Source organism: Onychomys torridus, chromosome 2, assembly GCF_903995425.1.
Source record: "Onychomys torridus chromosome 2, mOncTor1.1, whole genome shotgun sequence".
Classification (NCBI taxonomy): Eukaryota; Metazoa; Chordata; class Mammalia; order Rodentia; family Cricetidae; genus Onychomys; species Onychomys torridus.
In genome coordinates, this window is record NC_050444.1 from 139,899,715 (window position 1) to 139,925,872 (window position 26,158).

Sequence of the window (26,158 nt, forward strand, 5' to 3'; positions counted from 1 at the left end):
ACACACACACACACACACACACACACACACACACACACACACACGCATATGCACACCTCTAGAACAGACTATCTGTGAGTGAAATTGCTGGGCCATGATTACATGGGATATACATTTCTTTCTTAGATAACTTTTTTTGAGTAACATATATTACCTATAATAATTCTTTCAATGATTTCAATTTCTGACCGCTCACGGGAAATATATGAGTTACTGTGGTGGAGTCAGTGAGATGGTTTTGCAGGTAAAATCACTCGCTGCCAAGTCTGACCATACACGTTCCATCTCAGGGACCTACATGGTAGAAGGAGAACTGACTTCCACCCAGGCATCGTGGCCCACGTCCCCACCACACAATAAATAAACGCAATTCAAAATTTCAAAAACAAAGTCACACTGGGCACAACTCACAACTGTTAATACTGTTAGATTTAAGCTTAGTCACTCTGATAGGTGCCTAGGCAGTGATTTTTTCAAAAAAGATTAAAAAAACAAAAAACAAAAAACAGGCCGGATGGTGAGGGACTCACGCCTTTAATCCCAGCACTTGGGAGGCAGAGCCAGACGGATCTCTGTGAGTTCGAGGCCAGCCTGGGCTACCAAGTGAGTCCTAGGAAAAGCACAAAGCTACACAGGGAAACCCTGTCTCGAAAAACAAAAACAAACAAAACAAAACAAAAACAACAACAACAACAACAAAAACTAAGGGGCTAGAGAGACAGTGGAAAATATGAGGAATGCTGTCTGAGAGGCAGGCACACTCCAGGACCCCTGTCTGGGCCCACATTGGGGAACAGCTGCCCTGTGTCCTTGCAGAAATTTGGAGGCTCATTCTCTGAAAAAGGTAAATCAAACGAAAGACCCCTGGAAGGATGATGCCAGGCACAGTTTACCGCACAGGACTGAACCACAAGCAAGGGGTTGATGACTGGAAGCAATAAATGCTGATACAGAGATTCCTCTGCCTCGAATCTAACGCCGCTGTCAGGATGTAGGAACCAGAGCTAGACTCCAGACAGGCGTATTTGGCTAACCTGATGGGCTCAGAAGAGGCCTAAGAATTATAACATTCCAACCTCAACCACTGAATTCACCCTGTGATGAAGGTCCGGGTTAACAAGCCTCATCTGTGCATGCAGGGCTTCCAGTTAGTTTTAGACTCCCACTGAGCCACAAGCAGATAAAAAGGGCATGTTTAGATAACAAAATTAAAAAAAAAAAAAATGAAAACAGGAATTTAAGGGAAACAGAAGTGTATATATAGGAAGACATCCAAAGTAAATCATTATGCTCGGAGAGCTAGAAGAGGCATTTGCACTTGTAAAACAAGAGTAGAATGCTATTAAGAAATTAGTGCCCAGGAAAGGGCTAGAAGATTGAGGGAAATTTCAGAAAGCAACTCAACCCTGAAGTTAAAAAGACAAATGGGTGGACTTTATGGTATATAAACTGTAAAACAGTCCGGGGCTTAGCATGTACTATACCCCAGGTTGAAGCCAGAGCAGACAGAAAGACTACAGTTACAAATGGAGAAGCGCTTCCAAATTCCTGCAGGAGAAGTTCTGACACAGAAGCTTGCTTTTTAAGATGGGGTCTTGCCATGTTGCCCAGTCTCACTTCCTGGGCTCAGGAGATCCTTCGGCTTCATCCCCTGCATTACCATTCAGCTAACTTCGTTAAGAAGCCTAAAAGAGACACCTTTCAGTGTGTAAGGAAGGTGTTTAAAGATTGTCTCTCATAGACCGACCTATTCCTCTTCAGTTCCTTTAAACAACAACAACAACAGAGGAACGGAGCTGCAGTCATAATAAACTCCAGCGTTCCGAGTCCTGGAGCCCAGCAGACTAGCTGGGAACAGCAGGGAAACTAAAGAAACTTTGAGAAATGGACCCCTGGCCCGGCTGGGAGGCTCCCAGGGTGTCAGCCACTGGACTCACCCTGAAGGAGCAAGCTGAGATGTGGTTCCTGCTGTGTAGGAACGGGAGGGGACCAACGCTCACCCACACCCTTGAGCACCCTCCTCTGTCAGGCTCAGGCTCCCATAACGCAGAGAGCCAGGCGTCCCTCCACCCCACCGACCCTTCAGATAATGGTTTCGGCATCTATGGGGACGGGCCCTGCCTCCCTATTTTGTAGTGCGTGGTTGAAGTTTTTGCTTTTTCTAGAGAGCGTTCATGTACTTCAGACTGGCCTTCAACTCAGTGTAGCGGAGGATGACCTCCAACTTTTAATCCTTCTGCCTCAAACATGCCCGTTTTGGCATTTTGTTTTATTTGATAATTTTTTTGTTGTTGTTTCTGGGCAAGGATTTGTTGTTGGTGTTTTCCTGTGGGAGGGTTTTTTCATTACCATTTGTCTTTTTTCTTTCTTTTCTTTCTTTCTTTCTTTCTTTCTTTCTTTCTTTCTTTCTTTCTTTCTTTCTCTTTCTTTCTTTCTTTCTTTCTTTTTTTTTTTTTTTTTTTTTTTTTTTTTTTTTTTTTTTTTTTTGTAGTTTTTCGAGACAGGGTTCCCTGTGTAGCTTTGCACCTTTCCTGGAACACACTTGGTAGACCAGGCTGGCCTCGAACTCACAAAGATCCGCCTGCCTCTGCCTCCCGAGTGCTGGAACTAAAGGCGTGGGCCACCACCGCCCGGCTCTATTTGTCTTATTTTATAGTGCTTTTAGTTATTAATTTCATTCACAACTTTACCCTGATATTAGACTGTTGTTGATGTTAATGCTTTTGAATTGCTTGACAAAGGAATGCCCAAGACAACAATTAAGTGTGATCTCAAAAGGACCACAGTAAGCCAAATAGGAAGGGCACACTCTTTAATGCCAGTACCCGGGAGGCAGGGGCAGGCAGACCTCTGTGAGTTCTAGGCCAGCCTGGTCTACAGAGCAAGATCCAAGACAGCTATACAGAGAAACCCTGTCTTAAAAAAGCAAACAAACAAAACAAAACAAAACAAGGGGGGGGGGAGGAAAGGAAAGGCACCCTCAATCAGAGTCAAACAGGAACAAGACAAGAAACCAATCTCAAGACTGCACTGATATATTCCTATCACCACCACACCGTTCTAAAGTGAGGACAGTCTGCCTGATTTTGATCACAGTAAACTGTGAGTCATGACTGAATGTCAAGACTGAAAATTTTGGCAACAATAAAAGGCCTCTGGCTCAGTGACTGAAGATTAGGAATCAAACATGTATGAATCTGCATTGTTTCCTGAAGTGCTTGCCCATGCACAGCCTTGGTTCTGAACATACAATGGGAGAACTCTGAACTATATAACACCATGTAATTCTAATGAACGCTGCCTCAGATACCTTGGCTCAAATCAGGGACTGCTTGCTATACGCTATGAAGAATTGTAGTAATTTTACTGTACACTCCAAATTTTCTGCTTTTACTTAGAGCACTTTAATATAGCTATAAAAATTAATATTTTTGTCATTCCTTAGCATAAATCAAATTAGTATACCTTTAAGTTCCATTACATTAGAGTGTTTGATTTTTTAAAACTGATGGTTGAGTGGCAGTGGTGTCCTATGCCTTTAATCCCAGCAGGCAGGAGGATCTTTGTGAGTTCAAGGGTTAACAGAGAGACCTTGTCTCAACAAACAAACAAACAATTCTGTCTAAATTGAGGCTTGAGTCTAACTTAAAAAAAATCATTAAAAGAATTTTGGCCCTGGGCGGTGGTGGCACACACCTTTAATCCCAGCACTCAAGAGGCAGAGGCAGGAGGATCTCTGTGAGTTCAAGGCCAGCCTGGTCTCCAAAGCAAGTTCCAGGAAAGGTGCAAAGCTACACAGAGAAACCCTGTCTCAAAAAACAAACAAACAGAAAAAAAAAAAAAAAAAAAAAAGAATTTTGGCCTTGGACTGGGACAGAATTTCTAATAATTTCTGAAATACTCCTAAAAATACTTCAGGTATTTTATACTATATATTTATACCAAACCACACTTTCAGCTTTGGTGATTATAAAGTCAAAATATTGATCAGCTCTGAAAAACACTGGCTATTTTTTCTATGTCCTGCAGCATTAAATACTCAGGTAAGACTAGTCCACCCTCACCCCACACAGGGTCTCATCCAGCTCTGGCTGGTCTGGAACTTACTATATAGATGAAGATGACTTTGACCTTCCTGATCCTTTTCCAAGTGCTAATATTATAGGCATATATCACCATGCCAGATAAAATTAAAATTTTTATGTAAAAGTCAACACATCTATTAGTGTGAAATTTCTTTTCATGTTTAACAAATGAGGAAATAATAGTGTACCAAAGAATCCTTTTAAAATAAATTTAAGATTTATCATCAATAAATGTTTAATTTGTATTAATATATTACATATATTCTGAAATGATGAGGCAACAAGCATGTGCTACTATGCCTGGCTTGAAAAAGAATATTTTATATAAAGTTACTTTTTATTGAAAAAGCTTAATAAAGTTTTTGTTATGATGGAACCCAGGAATTTATACCTTAAGCAAGTACCCTACCACTGAGTTACTCTGTAAAATAATCTGTTTAAAACTTGCCTTTCAAGAATCTGGCTTCTTAAGAGATACAGTATAAAGCTGCATCACACTCATAAACTGTGGATCAGAATTTTTGACTTTACCACTTAAGTAACGATCATATGAGCTTTAGGCAAATGGCTTTTGTCTCTATACTACTCAGTGTGGGGAATCTGCTAACTCATAACTGTGTGTGTGTGGGGGGGGGCGCTGCATTTTGAGATGGAGTCAGTCACTCTGTGTCACCCAGGCTCATTTTGAGCTAGTATGCTCAAGTGATCTCCCACCTCAGCCTCCCACACAGATATAAGTGTGCACCATTGCACTCAGTTCTGTGGAGGCAACTTGTGTGAGAAAATAAGAACAGAAAATGCTTAGAGGAAAGGCTTTGGGATATTGCTCAGTGGTAGTGTATGCTTACGTGCATTAGGCCCCAGATTAGATCATTGAATTCTAAGATTCCATTGATGGCAATATGTCAAATACCAATAAAAAGAAAACAAAGTGTAACAAATCATTAATTCTAAGATAGCTCCCAACCCCAGAGAAGTTGAAATGTGGGGAAAATTTCTGAGTCTTAGATTAGTAAAATATAGTAAGTTTAATTGCTTAGTTGAGAGTTAGGATACTAAATGCCATTAAACAATCTCTCTCGATCTTTGGTCACAGGTTTAAAAATGAATTGTTTAGAGAACTAAAATTAGAGGACTTTGTCCACATTTCCAATGCCAAGTCTTTTCTTTCTACCGCCTGTCATTTCCTTAGGAAGTGTTTCTCAACATTAAGACCTCCGTGGATTCCACTGCATTCAACATTCTCCTTTGTAGTACTTTCTAAACTCTCATTTATTTATTTGGTGTGCCTGTGTGTCACCAACCTTGGCTGTACACACCTTTATTCACTGAACCAGAGCTGTAGTATTGCCTTAAAAAATACATATCCATATATATATCTGTGTGTGTGTGTGTGTGTGTGTGGTGTGTGTGTGTGTGTGTGTGTGTGTGTATGTGTGTGTGTGTGTGTGTGTGGTGTGTGTGGTGTGTGTGTGTGTGGTGTGGTGTGTGTGTGGTGTGTGTGTGGTGTGGTGTGTGTGTGGTGTGTGTGTGTGTGTGTGTGTGTGTGTGTGGTGTGGTGTGTGTGTGGTGTGTGTGTGTGTGTGTGTGTGTGTGTGTGTGTCAGAGGACAACTTGCAGGAGTCAGTTTTCTTTCTCCATCATGTGGGTTCCAGAGATCAAACTCAGGAGGTCAAGCCTGGGAGCAGGTGACTACCCACTGAGTCATCTGACCAGCTTTCCCTGTGGTATTTACAATGCTCCATACCAGCCTACACTAGTTGTTTCAAGTTCAGTAAATTCTGTTTTGTTTAGTGCAGCAAACAAGGACGAGGGCTGTAATCAAAACCACACAGCAACAAAGAAAGGACATTTAATAAGTAAAGTGACCAGAACAACACTTCTCAGTTCTCGTATTTTTCACAGTAACATTAATTTTACATTAGTAATACACTTTACTGATAATTAATAAAAAGTCCTTCGTACAGGTATTGTGGAAAATGTATGAAGTTCCTTAATTTTATTTTATTTTATTTTGGTTTTTCAAGACAGGGTTTCTCTGTGTAGCTTTGCGCCTTTCCTGGAACTCACTTGGTAGCCCAGGCTGGCCTCGAACTCACAGAGATCCACCTGCCTCTGCCTCTTAAGTAAGTTCCTTAAATATTAAAAATACTGTTGGGCATGCAGTTCAGTGGTAGAACAGCTGCTTACTATGTACAAGGCCATGGTTCTATATGTGCCATTAAAATTATTTTACTACTTATGGTTCAGCAATCTTATTTCTGGCCTTATATTGAAAGCAAATAAAAATCACTATGTCAAAGAGACATCTGCATTCCCATGCTCATTGCAACATTATTCAGAATGGCCAGGATGCACCAACAACCTATATCTACAGACACATCATTGGATTTTTTAAAATGTGGTGTGTGAGTGTGTATGAAAGAGTGTATTATTCCTTAAAAAAGAAGGAAATTCTGTCATTTTTGACAACATGGATAAATCTAGAGGCCATGTATGTTCAGTGAACCAGGCACAGAAAGACAATTACTGTAAGGTCTTACCTATAACTGGAATTTTAGAATCCAAACTCAGAAACAGTAGAATGGTAGTTACCACTTTCCTGGGAGGGTTGGAAGTGGGGGAAATGAGGACATATTGGTCAAAGAGCACAGATGTCCAGGTACTGGTTAAGTTCTGAAGAACTAGTGTACAGCATGGTGAACTTAACCAACATATTATATATATATATAACTATTAATGTATATATATGCATATTCACTGAGTGTAGGTCTCAGGTGTTAACTCAGAAGCAAACACAAATATGACCGATATGTGAGGTGTTGGGGATGCTGCATATGGTAATGACTCCACGTGGAATATGTATTATCAAACATATTGTATGCCTTAAACATACACAGTTTTTGTCAATCACATCTTTATTTTTAAGATTTATTTATTTATTTATTTATTATTTTTATTTTTGGGAGCTGAGGATCGAACCCAGGGCCTTGTGCTTGCTAGGCAAGCGCTCTACCACTGAGCTAAATCCCCAACCCTGATTTATTTATTTATTATGTATAGTGTTCTATCTGTGTGTATCCCTGCAGGCCAGAAGGGGGCACCAGATCTCACTACAGATGGCTGTGAGCCACCATGTGGTTGCTGGGAATTGAACTCAGGACTTCAGGAAGAGCAGCCAGTACTCTTAACCTCTGAGCCATCTCTCCAGACCATCAATCACATCTTAATAAAGCTTAGAAGGGGAGGAATATTTAAAATTTCAGGCACTATGTTCAATTTATTAAGATGCCATAATCTTTTTTTGGTTGTTATTGTTGTTTTTGAGACAGTTTCTCTATGTAGCTTTGGCTGTTCTGAAACTCAATCTGTAGACCAGCTTGAGCTAAATTAGACCCCATCTCTGAATTTAAAACAATTAACCAAAACCCAAACCAAATAAACAAAAAGTCCCCCAACCAACCAACCCAACAAAAACTGTTCTTTAAAACAGTTATGCTAAAGCACATTTCTATACCATGTGAGTGCCTTACCAACATTTGCTCTTCTACTATGTATTTTTGTTGAGACTGGGTCTTACTTAATGTATGAGCTAGCCTTGAACTTGAGATCTCTCTGGTGGCCCAAGTGGTTGGATTATAGACGTGTTGCTTTTATAAGACTTAAAAATTGTATAAGTGTGATGGGTGTAAAATGGTACCTTTATTGATTTTATTTGTAATTTCTTGATTATTCGTGAATTTGAGAATCTCTCTTTGTGCCTTATTAGTCATGGCTATCCTTCTTTGAGAACTACACATTTTTCTATTTATTTGTCCTTATAGTCTATAAAGCTCTGTTCCATGAACTGCAATCATTCTCCTGTTATTTTAACTTTGTGAATTTATACAAACTCCAACTTTTTTTTTCAAACTCCGACTTTTGACATAGTCTATTTTCTGTTTTGTTTTTGTTCTTTTTGTTTTCTTTTGCTTAGGGATGTGTGTGTGTGTGTGTGTGTGTGTGTGTGTGTGAGAGAGAGAGAGAGAGAGAGAGAGAGAGAGAGAGAGAGAGAGAATACATGTGGCAGGCAGAAGTCAATGTCAGGTGTCTTCCTCAATCACTCTTCACTTTAGTTTCTATACAGGATCTCTCCAGGAATTGGTGTCTACTGATGTAGTAGAATGTCTAGCCAGCAAGACACAGGGCTCCTCCCCTCTCCAGCACCCCAACAATGGGATTACAAATGCTGGGCAGTGGAACAAATGCCATCCTGGAACTCACTCTATAGACCAGGCTGGCCTCAAAACTCAAGAGATCCACCTGCCTCTGCCTCCCAAGTGCTGGGATTAGAGACCTGTGCTACCACTGCAGGGCTGAATCCAATTATTCCTTCGAAATGTTTTTAACTGTTTAAATACAACTTGTTATTTTCCTTTTCCCCATTAACCTGAAATGCCATCTCAGACATTTACGAAATTTCCATAAATACATAGCTGCTTTGTTCTAGGCTCTCTCTCGGTCATTAATCTGCCTGTTCCTACACTTCCAGCATTGTGTGTAACTGTTACTGTTTCTTAATAAGTAGGGCAATTCCTTTTTCTTTAAAATTGCATTGGTTTCTTGTGATCATTTATCCTTCCATACAAATACAGACTTATCAAGCTTGGTGTGATAGTGCAAACCTTTAATCCCAGATTTGGAAGGCAGAGGTCACTCTAGTCTATGAAAGGGTCCAGGACAGCCTGGGCTACATAGTGAAACCCTGTTTCAAAAACAAAAGACAAAACCAAATAGATTTATGAAGTATCCTAACATATCCCATTTGGATTTTAATTAGTACTGTATTTACAGGTTGATTTTGGGATACCTGACATTTTAGGATTTCTAAATAAATAACATTTTTTTTTCTTTTCTTTTTTGTTTTGAAGCGTTGTTTCATGTCTTTCAGTTAAATTTTGTATTTTACAGACTTCAGAAAATTTAATCCTGGGGTATCTGCTTTTCAACTTAAACTACTAGTCTTTTTCCTATATTATTTATTCAGCTTGGATATCACTGAGTCCTGTAAATACTTCAAGCTCTTTTGGACGTTCCTTCTCCATGCTCTGGGATGTGTTCATTCTTTGCTTAATGTGAATTATGCTAGGCATGGAGAGTACACTGCTGAATAACAACACTCTCTATGTCCAGAACATAGAGACACAAAACAATAGACAGTTATATCTCAAGTAGTACATGCCACTGTAGGGGCGTACACTGTGCTGTGGGAATATAGAAGACAAGTACCTAACTCAGACTTGGGGGATGGCTGGGCTGGGGGAGAAGGGTGTCAAACACTGCTTCTTAAGGAAGTAACATGTAGACTGAAACCTGTAAGAAGAACAGAAGTTAGAAAACACCGCAGTGACTAAAAAGCACAGTACTGATATTCTTTCTTGCTCTTGATTGTACTGTAAAAGGTCTTATTTAATTGAAATTATCTAATATTTGAATATACTTCTGGTAGCTTCAACTTTGAACTGGTTTTTACTTTTTTTTTTGTTCCCATACTGTTTGTAACAGTCTTGGCTCACTTGTTTTTTCTTACTTCCTTAAATTCTGTAATTCCTCATGATTTTATTCTTCCCTTTCTGTTTTTATCACATTATTATTCCTAAAGACTTAAATCCCAAGTTGGCCTGGAATTCATTATGTAGCCCAGCTGGCCTGGAGTTCTCCCTTCCTACCTGGGTCTTCCAAGTGCTGGAATTACAGGCAAGCAACACCACACTAGGCTTTGTTTGCTTGAAAAGGTCCCATTATTTAGCCCAGGCTAACCTCAAACTCCCTATGTAGCTCAGGGTGACCTTTAACTCCAGATCCTGTTCACTCTTAAGTCCTGGGATTATGGGTGAGTCACCATGCTTGATTTAACATTCTAACTTTTAGCATCCACCACTACAGACTTTTAGACCAAAAAAAAAAAAAAAAATGCAAAACAAAAAACTAGTTTAGAGCATACCTGGTACTGCAACAAAACTTGTTTCAATTAAAAAAAAAAATCATAGTAAAAACTAGGTGCTTAAAAATAAACAAACAAGGCAGGCGGTGGTGGCGCCCGCCTTTAGTCCCAGCACTTGGGAGGCAGAGGCAAGCGGATCTTTGTGAGTTTGAGGCCAGCCTGGTCTACAGAGCAAGATCCAGGAAAGGCACAAAGCTACACAGAGAAACCCTGTCTCGAAAAACAAAACAAACAAACAGAACCTTACTTACTCTGTAGCCCAAGCTGCCCTCAGACTCACTGCACAGCACAGGTACAAGAATATATAAGTTTTGCCTCAGCCTCTTGAGTATTAGGCTTACAGGTTTAAGTCCACCACACTCAGCTTATGTTTTTTCTTAGTGTGTCAATTTGGCAAGGCTGTTCATTTTTACTTAATCAATCACTAATATAGGTGTTGCTGAGAGTTTATTTTATAGATGTAATAAAAGTTCATAATTAGGTGATTGAACATAAGGGACATTATCTAGGATAATGTGATATTAGGATCTGATTCAATTAGTTCAAAGCCTAAAAATCAAGGCTGAGGCTTCCCCAAAAGAAGGAGAGAAGAAATTCCATCTACAGACAACAGTTTAGATTATGTCCAAGATCTCTCTTCTTGTCACCTTCTCTAAGGATTTCAGATTAGCTTTACTACAATGTACAAACCAACTCTCTATGTAGTGCCTACCAATTCTGCTTCTTTGGTTGAACTCTTGATTTATCTGATATACCAGGCTTATATTTTATTTGCAAGTATAATTTCTTTAAAAACCTAGTAGTTTCTGGTCTATTTATTTCTAGTCAGTTCCAGGTGCCCAAAGTTCTGCTTTTATGGACATGGTTTTTAAGCCCTTTTTTTTTTTTTTTTTTTTTTAAGCTGAATCTTTGGAATATGTCCCTTCCTCTCCATCCCACATTAGAACACCACCATCTCTTACCTGAACTAGTGATTGAAAAGCCCCCTACTGGCTTCTCAGATTAGCTTTTTCTCCTCTATCTATTTTCCAAACTGCTGCCAGAGGTCTCTTTCTGGAAAACAAATATGATCATGTCACTACCTTTCTTAAGAACCCATTAAGTCTCCCTACCAACAGGTTTAAATTTCCTTTTTATTTGATTAGCTCCTGTTTTTATTTCTTATTTCCTTTCAGTCTCTTTGTGTTTAATTTTCTAACGTTTTAAGATAAATTCTCCAGCTACTGATGCTTTTCTTCTGTTCTAACAGGTCAGTAAAGGTTTAAATTCTCTCTAAGCATTGCTTAAATCAATCATACCAGTTTTGACATATATTATTAATTATCATTCTGTTCAAAATTCAAATTTCCTTTGTGATTTCTTTGACCAATAAGTTATTTAGAAACCCTTTCTTAACAACTGGTAGAAACATAACAGTAACTTTGTCCCAATTTCCTCCTCTTTTTCCTAGGGACTGCACAGATCAACAAAGAGAATGTTAATAAAAGTAAAAGTACATTTTAATAAAACCAGGAGATAAAAAAAGCATATAAAATGCCACATTATAAGTAAATATAGCCCCAAGTATTCAGGACTAGCAAAATCTACACAAGAAGGCATAGCTAAACACTGCACAATGACAAGAAGTGTAAGGAAACCTATGGGGAAACAGTATATTTTCATTCCCAGAAAGAAAGAGTCCTATCTTAAAGGTCATGTTTGGAACTGAGATGGAATGGGGGACTCTTTGATGGAAAAAGAGAAAGGAGGTATAAAAATGTGTTATCAGTATGTGAGAAGAGTAGTTTGAAATTAATAGTGGTGGTGTCCCACGCCTTTAATCTCACCACTTGGGAGGCAGAGGCAGGTAGATCTCTGTGAGTTCCAGGCCAGCCTGGTCTACAGAGCGAGTTCCAGGACAGCCAGGACTATACAGAGAAACCCTGTCTCATAAAAATACTAAATAAACAAATGAATGAATGAATGAATAAAATTAATTTAAAAATTGATAGTCTCAGGACTGGAGAGATGGTTCAGTGGTTAAGGGCGCTCAATGCTCTTCCAGAGGACTTGGGTTCAATTCCCAGTACCCACACAGCAACTCACAACTGTCTGTAACTCCAGTTCCAGGGCAAAACACCAATGCACATTAAAAAAAAAAATGAAAAATTGATAGTCTCAGAAGGACTACCTCTCTAAAAATGAAGCATTTATAGTTTTTTGTAATTTCTTATTTTGAAGTAACTTCAATTGTGTAGGGAAGTCATAAATGAACAGTAACCTGGGAAAATTCACAGCTGGTAGTATGCTACACTTAAATCACTGAAATTACTAGAAAGCATGGGAGATGAAGATGTATTTTGAAGAAGGAATCCATTCTCCTATGGGGTGGAGTCTTGAAGCAAAGAAATCTGGACATTTATCTTGATCCTAAAGTACAACTAACGTTCTTCCTACCATCTTCTATCAGTGGTCTTAGTGAGTACATCTCATTCAAATATGAGCTACAAAAAGAAAGTAATCATCCATACAAAGATGGTATACAAAAACTGTAAAGCTAGATGCAGTGGCACATCTTATAATCCCAGCATTTCAAAGGTTGAGGCAGGAGGATAGAGAGTTTGAGAACAACTTGGGTTAGACTATACCGTGAGACTCTGCTCCCAAACAAAAATACCAAGAAGCAGTCCATCATATCTGACAAATAAACTAAGTAGACAAAATGACAAAAGATAAAAAACTAAAATCTTACTTTAAAACATAATTTTAAAAATTCTTAAGGGTGAAACCATATTAAATTTCCTTTTCTTTCCTTTTTTTTTTCCCCATGACAAGATTTCTCTGTGTTGCTTTAGAGTCTGTCCTGGAACTCACTCTGTAGACCAGGCTGGCCTCAAACTCACAGAGATTCGCCTGGCTCTGCCTCCCAGGTGCTGGGATTAAAGGCGTGCACCACCACCGCCTGGACTTCAGAAATACTGACCACTTATTAGGCTACACAAACTACTTAACAAGTTCTAAACAGAGAACTACAAGGCAGGTGCAGTGGAATGCACCTGTATCCCAGCTGAGGTAGTACAGAGGAGGTGGATCACTTGAGCCCAGTTCAATACTGGCCTGGTAACATATCAATACTGTCTTAGTCCCCAGAGCCAGGGGTGGTTCCTTAAGCCAGTAACCTGAGCTGTTCTGAAGTCTAAGATTAGGGGTTCAAGTCACCCTGGACAAATTATCAAGACTCTGTCTCAAAAAGTTTTTTTTTGTTTTTTTTCCCTAGGAAAAAAAAATGTAGACAAGATTGCTGAGTTCAATCTCCAGGACTTACATTTTGGAAAAAGAGGACAGGCTCGGCATACCAGTGCCCAACCTTAATCCCAGCACTGGGGAGGCAGAGCCAGGTGGATCTCTGTGAGTTCAAGGCCAGTCTGGTCTATGTAGGGAGTTCTAGGACAGCAAGAGCCAGAGCTACATAGTGAGACCCCATCTCGAGAAAATAAAGAGGGCAGACTCTCACCTCCACACATATGCTCTCACACAGGCACACAAAATATAAAAATAAATGTTTATTGTTCAGCCTGGAAGGAGGGAACTGGATCTGCCTGGACTGAATCTACCAGGTTGAGCTGAATCCCCAGGGGAGTCTTTGCCCTGGAGGAGATGGGAATGGGGGCAGGGGGCTGGGGGGAAAGACAGGGTCAGAGGCAGGAGGGGGGAGGACAGGGGAACCCATGGCTGATATGTAAAATTAAATTAAATTTAAAAAACAATAAAAATAAGTCTTTAAAAATTAAAAAATAAATAAATGTTTAAAATTTGTTTTTAGCCGGGCGGCAGTGGTGCACGCCTTTAATCCCAGCACTCGGGAGGCAGAGCCAGGTGGATCTCTGTGAGTTCAAGGCCAGCCTGGTCTACAGAGAGAGATCCAGGACAGGCACCAAAATTCCACAGATAAACCCTATCTCAAAAAACCAAAAAAATAAAAATAAATAAAATAAAATAAATTTTTTAAATAACTGAGATTGAGTCCTAAAAACTGCAGAACAACAAAGTAAGACTTCTTACTTTTTTTTGATCAACATGTTGAAATTAGAAATTTATAGCAAAATGAGAAAGCAGTTAGATCTTAGCTTAACGTTTAAGAAGTCTCCTGAAGGAATAAATAAAGGCATTAATAAAAATTTAAAAAGTCTCTCAAACAATATGGATTCCAGGGGTAATACAAATGAAGGTTGCAGGCTGGGTAATGGTGGCGCACCCCTTTAGACCCAGCACTGGAGAGGCAGAGGCAGGTGGATCTCTGTGAGTTGGAGGTTAGCCTGGTCTACAGAGTGGTCAGGGGGTATAAAGACAAACCTTGTCTTGAAAAAGCAATAAAGAGTGGATTCACTTCTGGTCAGAACAGAGAACAACTTCAGCTGTCTACTTCATTCTGTATTTGTGAGTGTATTTCCTCAATTTATGTCTTTTTGCTGTTGTTATTGTTTTGTTTTGTTTTGTTTGTTTTTTTTTTCAAGACAGAGTTTCTCTTTATAGTTTTGGTGCCTGTCCTGGATCTCACTTTTTTTTAATATAAGATCTTTATTGACAGATAATTCACATAGTATACAATTTTCCTGTTTGCACAATTTGACTGGATCTCACTTAAAGGCGTGCGCCAACACCATCAATTTATATCTTAATAAATTCTGTTACCCATTAAAAAAAAAAGAAAGAAAAAGCAACAAATAAATACATAAATAAATAAATAAATAAATAAGATGGTTGCAGTTTCTAGGAAATTATGTAGTGAAAACACTACAACTCAGAGACTGTGCAGAAAAGCTCAAACAGTAATCAGAAGAAAATTCACTGTTCATTAATATTTTTACAGATGAGAAAAAAAATGAAAGTTACTAATTGCTTTAAAAAGGTAGGGGGGTTGGGGACTTAGTTCAGTGGTAGAGCACTTGCCTGGCAAGCGCAAGGCTCCAGGTTCGATCCTCAGCTCCAAAAAAAAAAAAAAAAAAAGGCAGGAAAACAACTTTAATTTGGCTAACCGAAGAAGAAAAACTTATAAGCTAGAAGAAGTAAAATAATTAAAGAAAAATTAGGCGTTCTGCTGGTGGGGGGCAAGAGGTGGGGCTAGAGAGGGCTCAATGATGAAGGGCATTGGCTGCTCTTGCAGGGTCCTGGGTTTGATTCCCAGCACCCACATGGAGCCTCACAACCACCTGTAACTCTAGTACCTGGGGATCGACATGCTGACCTCTAGGGGCCTCAGACATGAGGTAGAGTCTAGATATACATGCAGGTAAAAAAAACCCACCTGTACATTTAAAATAAATAAATCTAAATAATTTTTAAAAATCAGTTGACTAAACTTCTAGCCACTAATCAAGGAAAAAAGGACAAAGCACAAAAATGAAAAATAGAGGGAACAACAGAAACAGAAAAAGTTTGGGAGGCTGGAGAGATGGCTTGGTGGTTAAGAGCACTCACTGCTCTTCCAGAGGACTTGGGTTCAATTCCTGTCACCCACATGGCAGCTCACAACTGTCTGTAACTCCAGTTCCAGGGGACCCAACACCCTCACACAAACATATATGCAGACAAAACACCAATGCTTGTAAAATAAAAATAAATTAAAAAAAAAGAAAAAGTTTGAAATGTTAAAAACTGTTTTATAAAATTGTATACACTAAATAAAATATGGATAAAATAAAAATTTATAGTAAATAAATGCGACTTATGAAAGTAATCAGAGACTGCTTGGATACTGATATTTTAATTAGTTAATTAAAATAATTTATTTACTTTCACTTTTATGTTTATTGGTATTTTGCCTGCAAATATGTCCATGTTACAGTGTCAGATCTCATGGAACTCAGGTTACAAACAATTGTGAGCTGCCATGTGGTTGCTGGGAATTGAACCCAGGTTCTGGAAGAAAAGGCAGTGCTCTTAGCCGCTGAGCCATCTCTCCAGCCCCCAATACATACTCTTGATTAAAGCACTAGTGAAAAAAGGACAACAATGCTCCTTAACAACAACAGAACAACTGTCCCTAACATCATCATCATCATCATCATCACCATCATCATCATCAAACCGTGCATATGTGCATAATACTTAATAGAGAAACACTGGACACATTTTTCTTAAAATGAGGGATAAAAAGAGGGTAATCATTGACATTTGCTACTATCCTGTCTAAATTAGTCAACATAATCTGACAAAAAAACTGGGCGGTGGTGGCGCACGCCTTTAGTCCCAGCACACAGGAGGCAGAGACAGGAGGATCTCTGTGAGTTCGAGGCCAGCCTGGGCTACCAAGTGAGTTCCAGGAAAGGCACAAAGCTACACAGAGAAACCCTGTCTCAAAATACAAAAACAAAACAAAACAAAAATCTGACAAAAACAAACAAACAAACAAACAAACAAAAAAACAAGAGGGGATTTAGCTCAGTGGTAGAGCATTTGCCTAGCAAGCACAAGGCCCTGGGTTTGATCCTCAGCTCCAAAAAAAAAAAAAAAAAAAATTGGGCTGGAGAGATGGCTCAAAGGTTAAGAGCACTAGCTGTTCTCCCAGGGGTCCTGAGTTCAATTCCCAGCAACCACATTGTGGCTCACAACCATCTGTAATGAGATCTGGTGCCCTCTTCTGGCCTGCAAGGACACATGCAAACAGAACATTGTATGTATAATAAATAAATAAATAAACCTTTAAAAAAAAATAGAGACAAATCTGTTCCTATGTGCAGACCATATAACTGAAATAAGAAACAGCAAGAAAATCATTTGAAAAAAATACTGTAAGTATGGAATTCAATAAGGCAGAAAGATTAAAAAGTTACATATAGAAGTTAAAAGCCTTCATATTTATAAATAAGAACTAGTTTATTAAATATTTTAAAAATATCATTAAATGTTAAACCCGTTTAATAGCAACAAAACACAGAAAATACCGGACCACCAAGATTAAGTAGGCTGTATGTGAAGAAAGCCTTACAACTTTTCTGAAGCAACAAAATAGAAGTATATAGTATATTTTTGGATTCAAGGCTAGACTCAACACCTTACAGAAGCCAATTTGTTTTAATTTAATTGATGAAATACTGAGATCTTGGTAAAAAATAACCTGTCTTCTAATACACTGGATGAGGACACAGTATTTCTAAAGTCTATACCATAAAACAAGTAAGAATGGTCTTGAAAATCTGAGAGTAGCCTTAACATTCATTACAAGTCATAAATAAGTGCCGTGTGTGTGTGTGTGTGTGTGTGTGTGTGTGTGTGCGCGCGCGCGTGCCAACAAGCAAACTTCTGTGTATCAAAACACAAATCAATAAAAACAAAATAACTGCCCACCATTCTAAAGATCAAAAGACAAATAACAATTTAATTATAAGCCTTAGTCAAAAAAGCTTCTTTTGGCAGTGGGCAGCAGCAGTTAATGTGAAGACTCTTAACTAGTAGAAGTGCTGAGAGTAAGTGACTGAGTGCTGAGCCCTCAAAGGGACGTCTGTGTCAACTGTCCCCAACCCAAAGCTCAAGGACTGTCACAGAAGAGGGGTAGAGAGAACTGTCTGAGCTTCAGGTTGGGAAGGAGCCTTGTGAAGTGCTGTTTTCTGGATAGGACACTGCCATTGCACTCACAGCAACTCTGGTTACTTATACAAGATCAAGTCCGTCAAAATCTCAATGTGGATGGGAGAGAAGCTCACAAGACCTATGAAGCCCCAGCGCAGCTGAGGAGCTCCTGGCAGCTGAAAGCTGCTGGAAGACGAAGAGGAATTTTTCACTGGGGGCATGCATGGCTCCAGAGAACGGCCCCACATCCTTGCACACAGTGGCAGTACTAACTGAAAATAGTAGGTTATTAAAAAAGGGGGGCATGAAGATGGGATGGGGGGGAGTGTCAGGGGACTGGACATAGGACATAAGGAGTGGATAGAGTCAAAATACATTTTATTTTTAAAATAATTCATTTTTTAACTTTCATTATATATATATATATATATATATATATATATATAATATATATATATATATATGATTTATTTTATTTATTATATGTAGTGTTCTGTCTGCATGTGTGCCTGCAGGCCAGAAGAGGATATCAGATCTCACTAGAGATGGCTGTGAGTCACACCATGTGGTTGCTGGGATTGAACTCAGAACCTCTGGAAGAGCAGTCAATGTTCTTAACCTCTGAGTCACCTCTCCAGTCCCCAAAATACATTTTATATATGCATGAAATCTTCAAATATAAAATAAAGAGAAAGAAAAAATACATAAACCAAAGGTTTGTTAAGGTGTATGGCTAGCAAAATCAAGGTCCTGTGCTCCATGCTCAGTACCTAAAAATAACAATAAATGTAAAAGTAAAAAAGAATGAATCACAAGTGGTCCTCATATTAGTGAAGGACTGTTTGCTTTGTTTCAGCCAGGCACAGTAAGTAGTTCATGAATATAATCCTACAGCTAGGAGGCTGAGACTACAGTACAAGGGCAGATTGGACCACACAGTGAGTTTTAGGCTAGGCTGAGCCACACATAAGAACCTGTTTCCAAAAATACAAAAAACAAAAACAAAACTTAAAACACCAAAATTGACTGGCAAAAATCTAAGAGTTCAACGGCACACAAACAAGGAAACAAGTATTTTATTAGTAGATGAAAAATACAACCTCTATAGAGGGGAATCTAGAAATATTGATCAAAATTATAAATAACATTAATCCTTGACTTATCAGTCTCATCTCTACGTATATGTAAAATAATATATACTTTACATATGTGTAAAATAATATTTGGAGAAAGCAAGTAATTAAAAATATGCCTAATACACATAGAACAGGAACTGGTTAAATATTGTCTCTCATTATTTTTAAAACAGCAAAAATTGTAAGGAAAAAAATGAAGAAACTGTATTGATCTGTAAAGATCCAGGGATCCATGGAAGGATGGCTAATTCCAGATACTAAGCAAGAAATGTGATGAACTGGAATATATTGCTGTATATGTACACATTTCACTTTCTACCCAAAGTGAATTAAACTTGTGGAGATAACTTATTTTCAGAAAATACGAGAAATAGAACAAGTCATAAGATAACAAGACAAACACAGATATGGAGGTATTCTGCAATAAGTTTCACTAAGAAACCAATGAAATTAAAAAAAAAAAAAAGAGTGTGGAGGAAGGAATGTGATGTGTAAATCTTGTTTAAATTCTGATTCAAATCAGTTACGCAGAAAAAGACATTAGGGACCATGAAGGATATATGATTTTGGGCTGGGAATTGGAGAGTACAAATTTTCTTTTCTTTTGAGTTTTCTTTCTTTCTTTCTTTCTTTCTTTCTTTCTTTCTTTCTTTCTTTCTTTCTTTCTTTCCTTCCTTCCTTCCTTCCTTCCTTCCTTCTTTCTTTCTTTCTTTCACATAAAAAATTACATTGCTGATGAATTAGAAAACATTCCAGTTTCCAGTGGTGTATGTAGTAGGGACAAAATAACATGCTGTTGTAGAATGTGACTTAATATATTTTTGGAGAGGAAGAAATACAGACAGATTAACAAAAGTAAGAGAAAAAACCCTGACAAAATGAATAATGGCTACATACATATGGCAGTTCAACATGTTATTCTTTTTACTTATATATTAACTTGAAAATATTTGTAGTAAAGTACCTAAAAATGAGATTACAATCAGTAACACATTAAGAACAACAGGAATACCTGGCTATGGTCACTATGACGAACACATTTCTCTTAACATATGAATTTTATAGTTAAATGCTGACTTAAGAGTGAAGAGATGTGTTGGGGATTTAGCTCTGTGGTAGAGCGCTTGCCTAGCAAGCGCAAGGCCCTGGGTTCGATCCTCAGCTCAAAAAAAAAGTGAAGAGAATACAAATAAATTATTGGTAAGATAAAATTCCCAAATGATCACACACCAGGGCTTTTACACATTTTCACATGCCTGCTTCAAGTTTAGTAGCATTCTCAGGCAAGTTCTGCATAAGGAATTTACAAATCAAATATAATAAAAATATTAAAGTTTTATTAGGCTGTCTTAATACAAATCCAAATACTACTTTAAGACACCAGTACATATAACTGTATAAATAAAACCAAACATACATGCCATAAAGAAATCGACTACCCAATTCAGAATATGGTTTTAGTTCCCTTACCATCAATATTTAGCATCATTTTCCACATGGCAGGTCGAACAGATTGATGGAATCCAAACCATACTTCCCTGCCCCCTCCCAGAGGGTGGTCATATCCTTCTGGAGCTGAGAAAAAGGAACGCCCCACAGGCGTATATCTACAAAAATTAAAATGGCATGTTCAATCCTTTCCTTCTAATACTAATACTTAATTCTGCAGGACACGGGGCATGAAAGCAAAGACAGTTAACTTATTATAATGATACTTATAATTACATATACACATGAAAGCAAAAAGCTATTCTAAATGAAGAAATTCATTAGCATTTTCTGAAACTGCCTATTTTCAGAATCTTTTAGTTTACAAAGCAATATTTATTTTATTTTATTTTTATTTTTTTAAGACAAAGTCTCACTGTGTAGCTCTGGGTAGCCTAGAGCTCACTATGTAAACCAGGCTGACCTTGAATTCAGAGATCTGCCTGTCTCAGCCTCCCAAGTGCTGGAATTAAAGGTATATGCCACCTCACTTGTCCCTTAAAATACTTTCTTAAAAATAACAGCATTGCAACTTTAAAATGCTAAAGAGTAATTTATTTCTACAAATATGTTTCAAACTAGCTACACTAATTATTTCAAAGATATCTGACATATGTAAGTACAGAAATATGAAATGGTAGTGTGATCTTAAAAAGTCGTACCTCTCTCTCCCTTTTTCCCATGCAGGAGTCTGAATAAAGAACCTCAAGTATGCTGGGCAAATACTCTAGCCTGAACTCTATCTCAGCTCAAGAGCAGCAATTTCAACATAATCTGATACTATTGTATAAAAAATGAAATCATTTTTTTAAAAGGTTATTTAAGTTTATAGTATATCTGAAAATATATCAGTTGTTCAAGAGTTACAGGTCCTAAGAAAAAGGGTTAGAAATTTCTCTGTAAAATAATTCACTAGATTAGCTAAACTAATGATGTATATTTTGCATGCTATTATTATACAAATGAAGTAATGAAAAGCATATAACACTAAAGGTTAACTGAGGAAGGCCTATACTACTACTATGAGTGCACAGGAAGAAGCCCTTCATATTGAAAACTCTGAAGAGGAAAAAAGCCAGAACCACCTACTTCATGGAGGGCAGATGTCGTAGCACCACATCAACGGCATGGACCGGGTTAGTGCTGATAGGCTTGTCTAATTCCAGTGGCTCAGGCAAGGTCCGTCCAGTCAGTACTTCATGCAGTAGATGCCAACTCACCCGAGATACAAATTTGACTGACACCTTGAAAGGTCGATCTTTTCCACCTTCCCCAGGTAATGTAACATCTAAATCTACCTGTGGATGGGACAAGACCCAAGCGTAAAATCTTGAAAAAGATAAATGCAATTATTTAAAATTTAACTTATAAAAAGACAACAGACTGGGCAGCGGTGGCTGGGCAGCGGTGGCGTACAGCTTTAATCCCAGCACTCAGGAGGCAGAGCTCTGTGAGTTCCAGGCCAGCCTGGTCTATAGAGCGAGATCCAGCACAGGCACCAAAACTACACAAAGAAACCCTGTCTCAAAAAACAAAACAAAACAAAACAAAAAAACCCAAACCAAAACAAAGACAACAAGCAAAAATCTCAATGTCAAATTAATAGAATAAAATTCAAATACATAGTTTATTCATGGCAATATTATTTACCATTCTAAAACACTGGAAAATACTTAAATACGCTAACATTTAGGCAGCTATCAAAAAATAAAGATCTTTTGGAGCTGTTAGATGATAATTTTCCAGCCATATTATTACATGAACAACACAAATATAAAAGACTATAAAAGATAACTTTTTTATGAGAGAAAAAAAAGAGAAACTACTCATGTATTTGCTTCCTTTTGAAAACACACACACACACACACACACACACACACACACACACACACACATACACACACACACACACAAAAGAAGCAAGCATGAACCAGAAACAAAGAAACTGGTCAATTTCAAGGCACAGGAGGGAAGAGATTGGAAAAAAAAAAAGGGGGAGAAACAATGCTGAGTATATATTGGGGGTGGAGTCATAGTCTTGACGTTAGGAAGCATTCTAGAATTCTAAATAGTCAGAAGTGTCATTCAGCTACTTGAGAAACTGAGGCTGGAGAATCACTTGACTCATAAGTTCAAGAATAACAAAGATGACACTTCTGAGCTCATAAGTTCAAGATCAACAAGGATAAGCCAGATGTGGTGATTCATGTTTGTGATCCCAGCACTCAGAAAGCAGAGGCAGGAATCAATGCAAGTTCAAGGCCAAATCTAGTCTACATATCAAGTTCTAGGCCAACCAAAAATTTAAAAAAAACTCAAAAAACAAAACAAGAGCCGGTGGTGGCGGCGGTGGTGGCCACGCCTTTAATCCCAGCACTGGAGGCAGAGCCAGGCGGATCTCTGTGAGTTCGAGGCTAGCTTGGGCTACCAAGTGAGTTCCAGGAAAGGCACAAAGCTACACAGAGAAACCCTGTCTCGAAAACAGAAAACAAAAACAAAAAACAAACAAACAAACAAAACAAGAAACCTCAAACCAAAAGATCTCCAATGAGATGCAGTAGTTTGAATGTAACTGGACCCCGTAAGCTCACAGGGAATGGCGCTATTAGGAGGTGTGGCTTTGTTGGAGGAAGTGCAGCCTTGGTGGAGGAAGTGTGTCATTGTGGAGGCGGGCTTTGAGGTTCCCATATATGCTCAAGCCATGCCCAGTATCTCAGTTCACTTTCTGTTGCCTGTGGATCAAAGATGCAGAATTCTCAGCTCCTTCTCTAGCACCATGTCTGCCTGCATGCTGCCATGTCCCCACCATGATGATAATGGACTGAACTTCTGAAACTGTAAGCTGCCCGATGAAATGTTTTCTTTATGAGTTGCTGTGGTCATGGTGTCTCTTCACAGCAATAGAAACCCCAACTAAGACAGGTGCTTTGGGTTATGAAAGCAGTGGAATGCTTTAAGCACTGCTTAATGGGCCATACTAGTTGGAGCATGGAAGACAGTGGTGCTGAGAATTATTTTTTTGGGGGGGGGGGGCTAATTTAAAAGGATTCAGAAGAGAAGTTACCTAGAGATCATTCTTGTGATATTTTGGCAAAGAAAGTGGCTGATTTTTGCTCTTGACCAAAGGATCTACCTGAGGCTAAAGTGAAGAGATTTGGATTAATTCCTTTGGCAGAGGAAATTTCAAAACACCCAAGTATAGACTCTGTTGTGTGGTTACAAATGTTCATGTTTATAAAGATTTATAAAGAAAAGGAGCAAGCTGAGCAAGGAAAAATAAAAAAATGTACAATTTGAGTTGAAAAGGAGCACCAAGAAGTGGAATGGAGCTAAATTCTGTGTTCAATGAGATAAACAGATTAAGAAATGAAATAAAGGGAGTGGTGACCTCAGGGCAAGATCTCACCCAGCTAGGTTTCCAACTGTGAAAAGGAATTAAAGAAAAGCTGAGAGCCAGGTGTGGTGGTACACACACCTTTAATCCCAGCACTCAACGGCAGAGGCTGGTGGATCTCTGAGTTCAAGGCCAGCCTGGTCTACAGATGGAGTTTCAGGACAGCCAGGCTTAGGCAGTGAAGGAAACCCATTGAAAACGGAAAGCTGGTGACGATATAATTGAACTACGGGGCTGTATTCCAGCCTAGTAGGCAGCAGAATTTAGCAGCTTTGGCCATATGGTCCTGGCTTTAAGGATAGAAGAAAGGGGTTATGGAATCTTCCTCTATGACTAAGGAAAGCAGCCAAGGCCAGGCATGTGTCAGGGGTGTCCCTGAATGGAGGCCTAGAGAAGCCATTGTGTAAAGCTCTGAAGGTGAAGTCTGGATTGCCTTGGAGACCCTAAGATCTTGGAGATGCCAGAGTCATGGGATACTTGCCATAGAAAGCTGCTAACAGGGAGTAGAACCAGCCCAAGAGAGAGAAGTGTGTTACAGTCAACAAAGCTGAAAGGAATTGAAATTCTGAAGAATGTTTTGATATCAGACATGGAGATGCAGAGTTTTGGAGTCTGGTTTTCGATCTTGCTTTGGTCCAGTATTTCCTTATGGAAAAGCTCCCTTCCCTACATTTTGGAATGGTAATGCATATCCTGTGCCATTATATGTTGGAAGTATGTGATCTGATTTTTTATTTTGATTTTATAGAGGATTAGAGTTAAGAGACTGCATGAATCTCAAAAGAGACCTTTGAACTTTTAAACATTATTGAGACTATGATAGACTATGGGATCTTTTGAAGTTGGGCTAAATGCATTCTGTTACATATTGTTACAAGCTTATGAGGGCCAGGGAGTGAAATGTAGTTTGAATGTAACTGGCCCCCATAAGCTCATAAGTAATGGCACTATTAGGAAGTGTGGCTTTGTTGGAGCAGGTGCGGCCTTGTTGGAGGAACTGTGTCATTGTGGAGGCAGACTTTGAAGCCATGCCCAGTGTCTCAGTTTACTTCTGCCTGCACACTGGCATGTCCTACCATGATGATAATGGACTGAACCTCTGAAACTGTAAGCCCCCAGTTAAATGTTTTCCTTTATAAGAGTTGCCATGGTCATGGTGTCTCTTCACAGCAATAGAAACCCCAACTAAAACAAGTGGAGGGAAAAAAAAAACCAAAACCAAACACAAACAGAATCAAATGCAATTCAAATGAATAGAAAAACCAAAAAAATCTTGATGTCAAGTAACTCTTAAAGGCAGTAAACATACTGACTACACCCTCAGTTTGAAGAGTGAAGGCAGAGGAAGAGTTGGTTTGGAAGGACAGCTGCATACAAGAAAAAAATCTTAAACTCTTATTAGTATGTTTGTTTTCTATAGTGGTATAAGTGCAGAAATGTAGAAACTATTTTATATGCACTGTAGAATTGCGGGGTGGGGGGGTGGGGAGGGAGGTGATAGTGGAGGGTAAGGAGCAGAGGTCTAACAACAACTACAAATAGCTAGTGACATAGCTCAGCAAGTAAGGGGATTGCCAACAAGCCTGACAACCTGAGTTTGAGTCCCAGGACCCATAGAGTGGAAGTAGAGAACTGACTCTGACTCATTCACTCTCTCTCTCTTTCTCTGACACACACACACACACACACACACACACACACACACACACACACACACTTTGAATAAGTAAATAAACAAACAAACAAATAAATAAATAAGGATTAGAGAGACAGCTAAAGTTATGAGCAGTTTGCTGCTTTTGCAGAGGACCAGTTTCCAGCACCCACAGTAGATAGCTCACAACTTCTTTTAACACCAGTTCCAGGGAATCAATGCCCTTTTCTGGACTCCACAAGCACCCAGGCACACACACAAATGAAAAGTAAATGAATATTACAAAAATAAAGTGTTAACATTTTAATATTATTTTATTTACACAAAATGCATATGTATATATATCTTGCCCCTGCCCATTAATAAAAGGTTTAGGAAGCACATGGTTTCAAAATTGTATTCCAAAACAGGAAACTAGGGCTCTCCTGAGAAATGGTTGCTTGCAGGGATGCAGCAGCAAAAATCTAAGTTTAGAATATCCTGTACCAGAAGGTAATGAAATGTTAGCAAAGAAAGTGTTTGCCAGATTGGTGGCTCATGCATGAAATTCTAGCATTGGAGAGGCTAAGGCAGGAGAATTACCACAAGTTTGAGGTCAGCTGGTTATACAGTGAGTTCCAGGACAACCCAGTTTAGAATGAGACCTGACCTTAAATTAAGAAAATTTTTTTTAAAATGAAGTGTGTCATATCAAAAGAACACAAGAATCAGCTTAAAGGTGTACCTACTGACTATATCTGGTACAAATCATGTCAGATAAATAAATGAGATAAAAGAAAATAGTCTTTTATTATGTAGGCAATAAGCCTCTCAAGCAAGAATCACCAATTGCTAAAAAAAGAAAAAAAAATGTAAAAATAGGATCCTTAA

The 26,158-nt window shown here is 38.6% G+C and overlaps 1 protein-coding gene across 4 annotated transcripts in view; it reads right to left on the reverse strand.

Moving 5' to 3' along the window:
* Positions 1 to 26,158, reverse strand: part of Ago3 (argonaute RISC catalytic component 3) — a 105,933-nt gene that overhangs the window by 48,250 nt on the left and 31,525 nt on the right. Inside the window, exons 4-5 of one of the 4 annotated variants that reach the window (XM_036179369.1) lie at positions 21,330 to 21,538; positions 20,223 to 20,359 (exon numbers count right to left, since the gene is read on the reverse strand). In XM_036179369.1, the coding sequence (XP_036035262.1) occupies positions 20,223 to 20,359; positions 21,330 to 21,538 (346 nt within the window). Of the gene's footprint in view, positions 1 to 9,353; positions 9,438 to 11,030; positions 11,091 to 20,222; positions 20,360 to 21,329; positions 21,539 to 26,158 lie in introns of those variants that run through there. The other 3 variants (XM_036179370.1, XM_036179372.1, XM_036179373.1) reach the window with 3 other exon arrangements.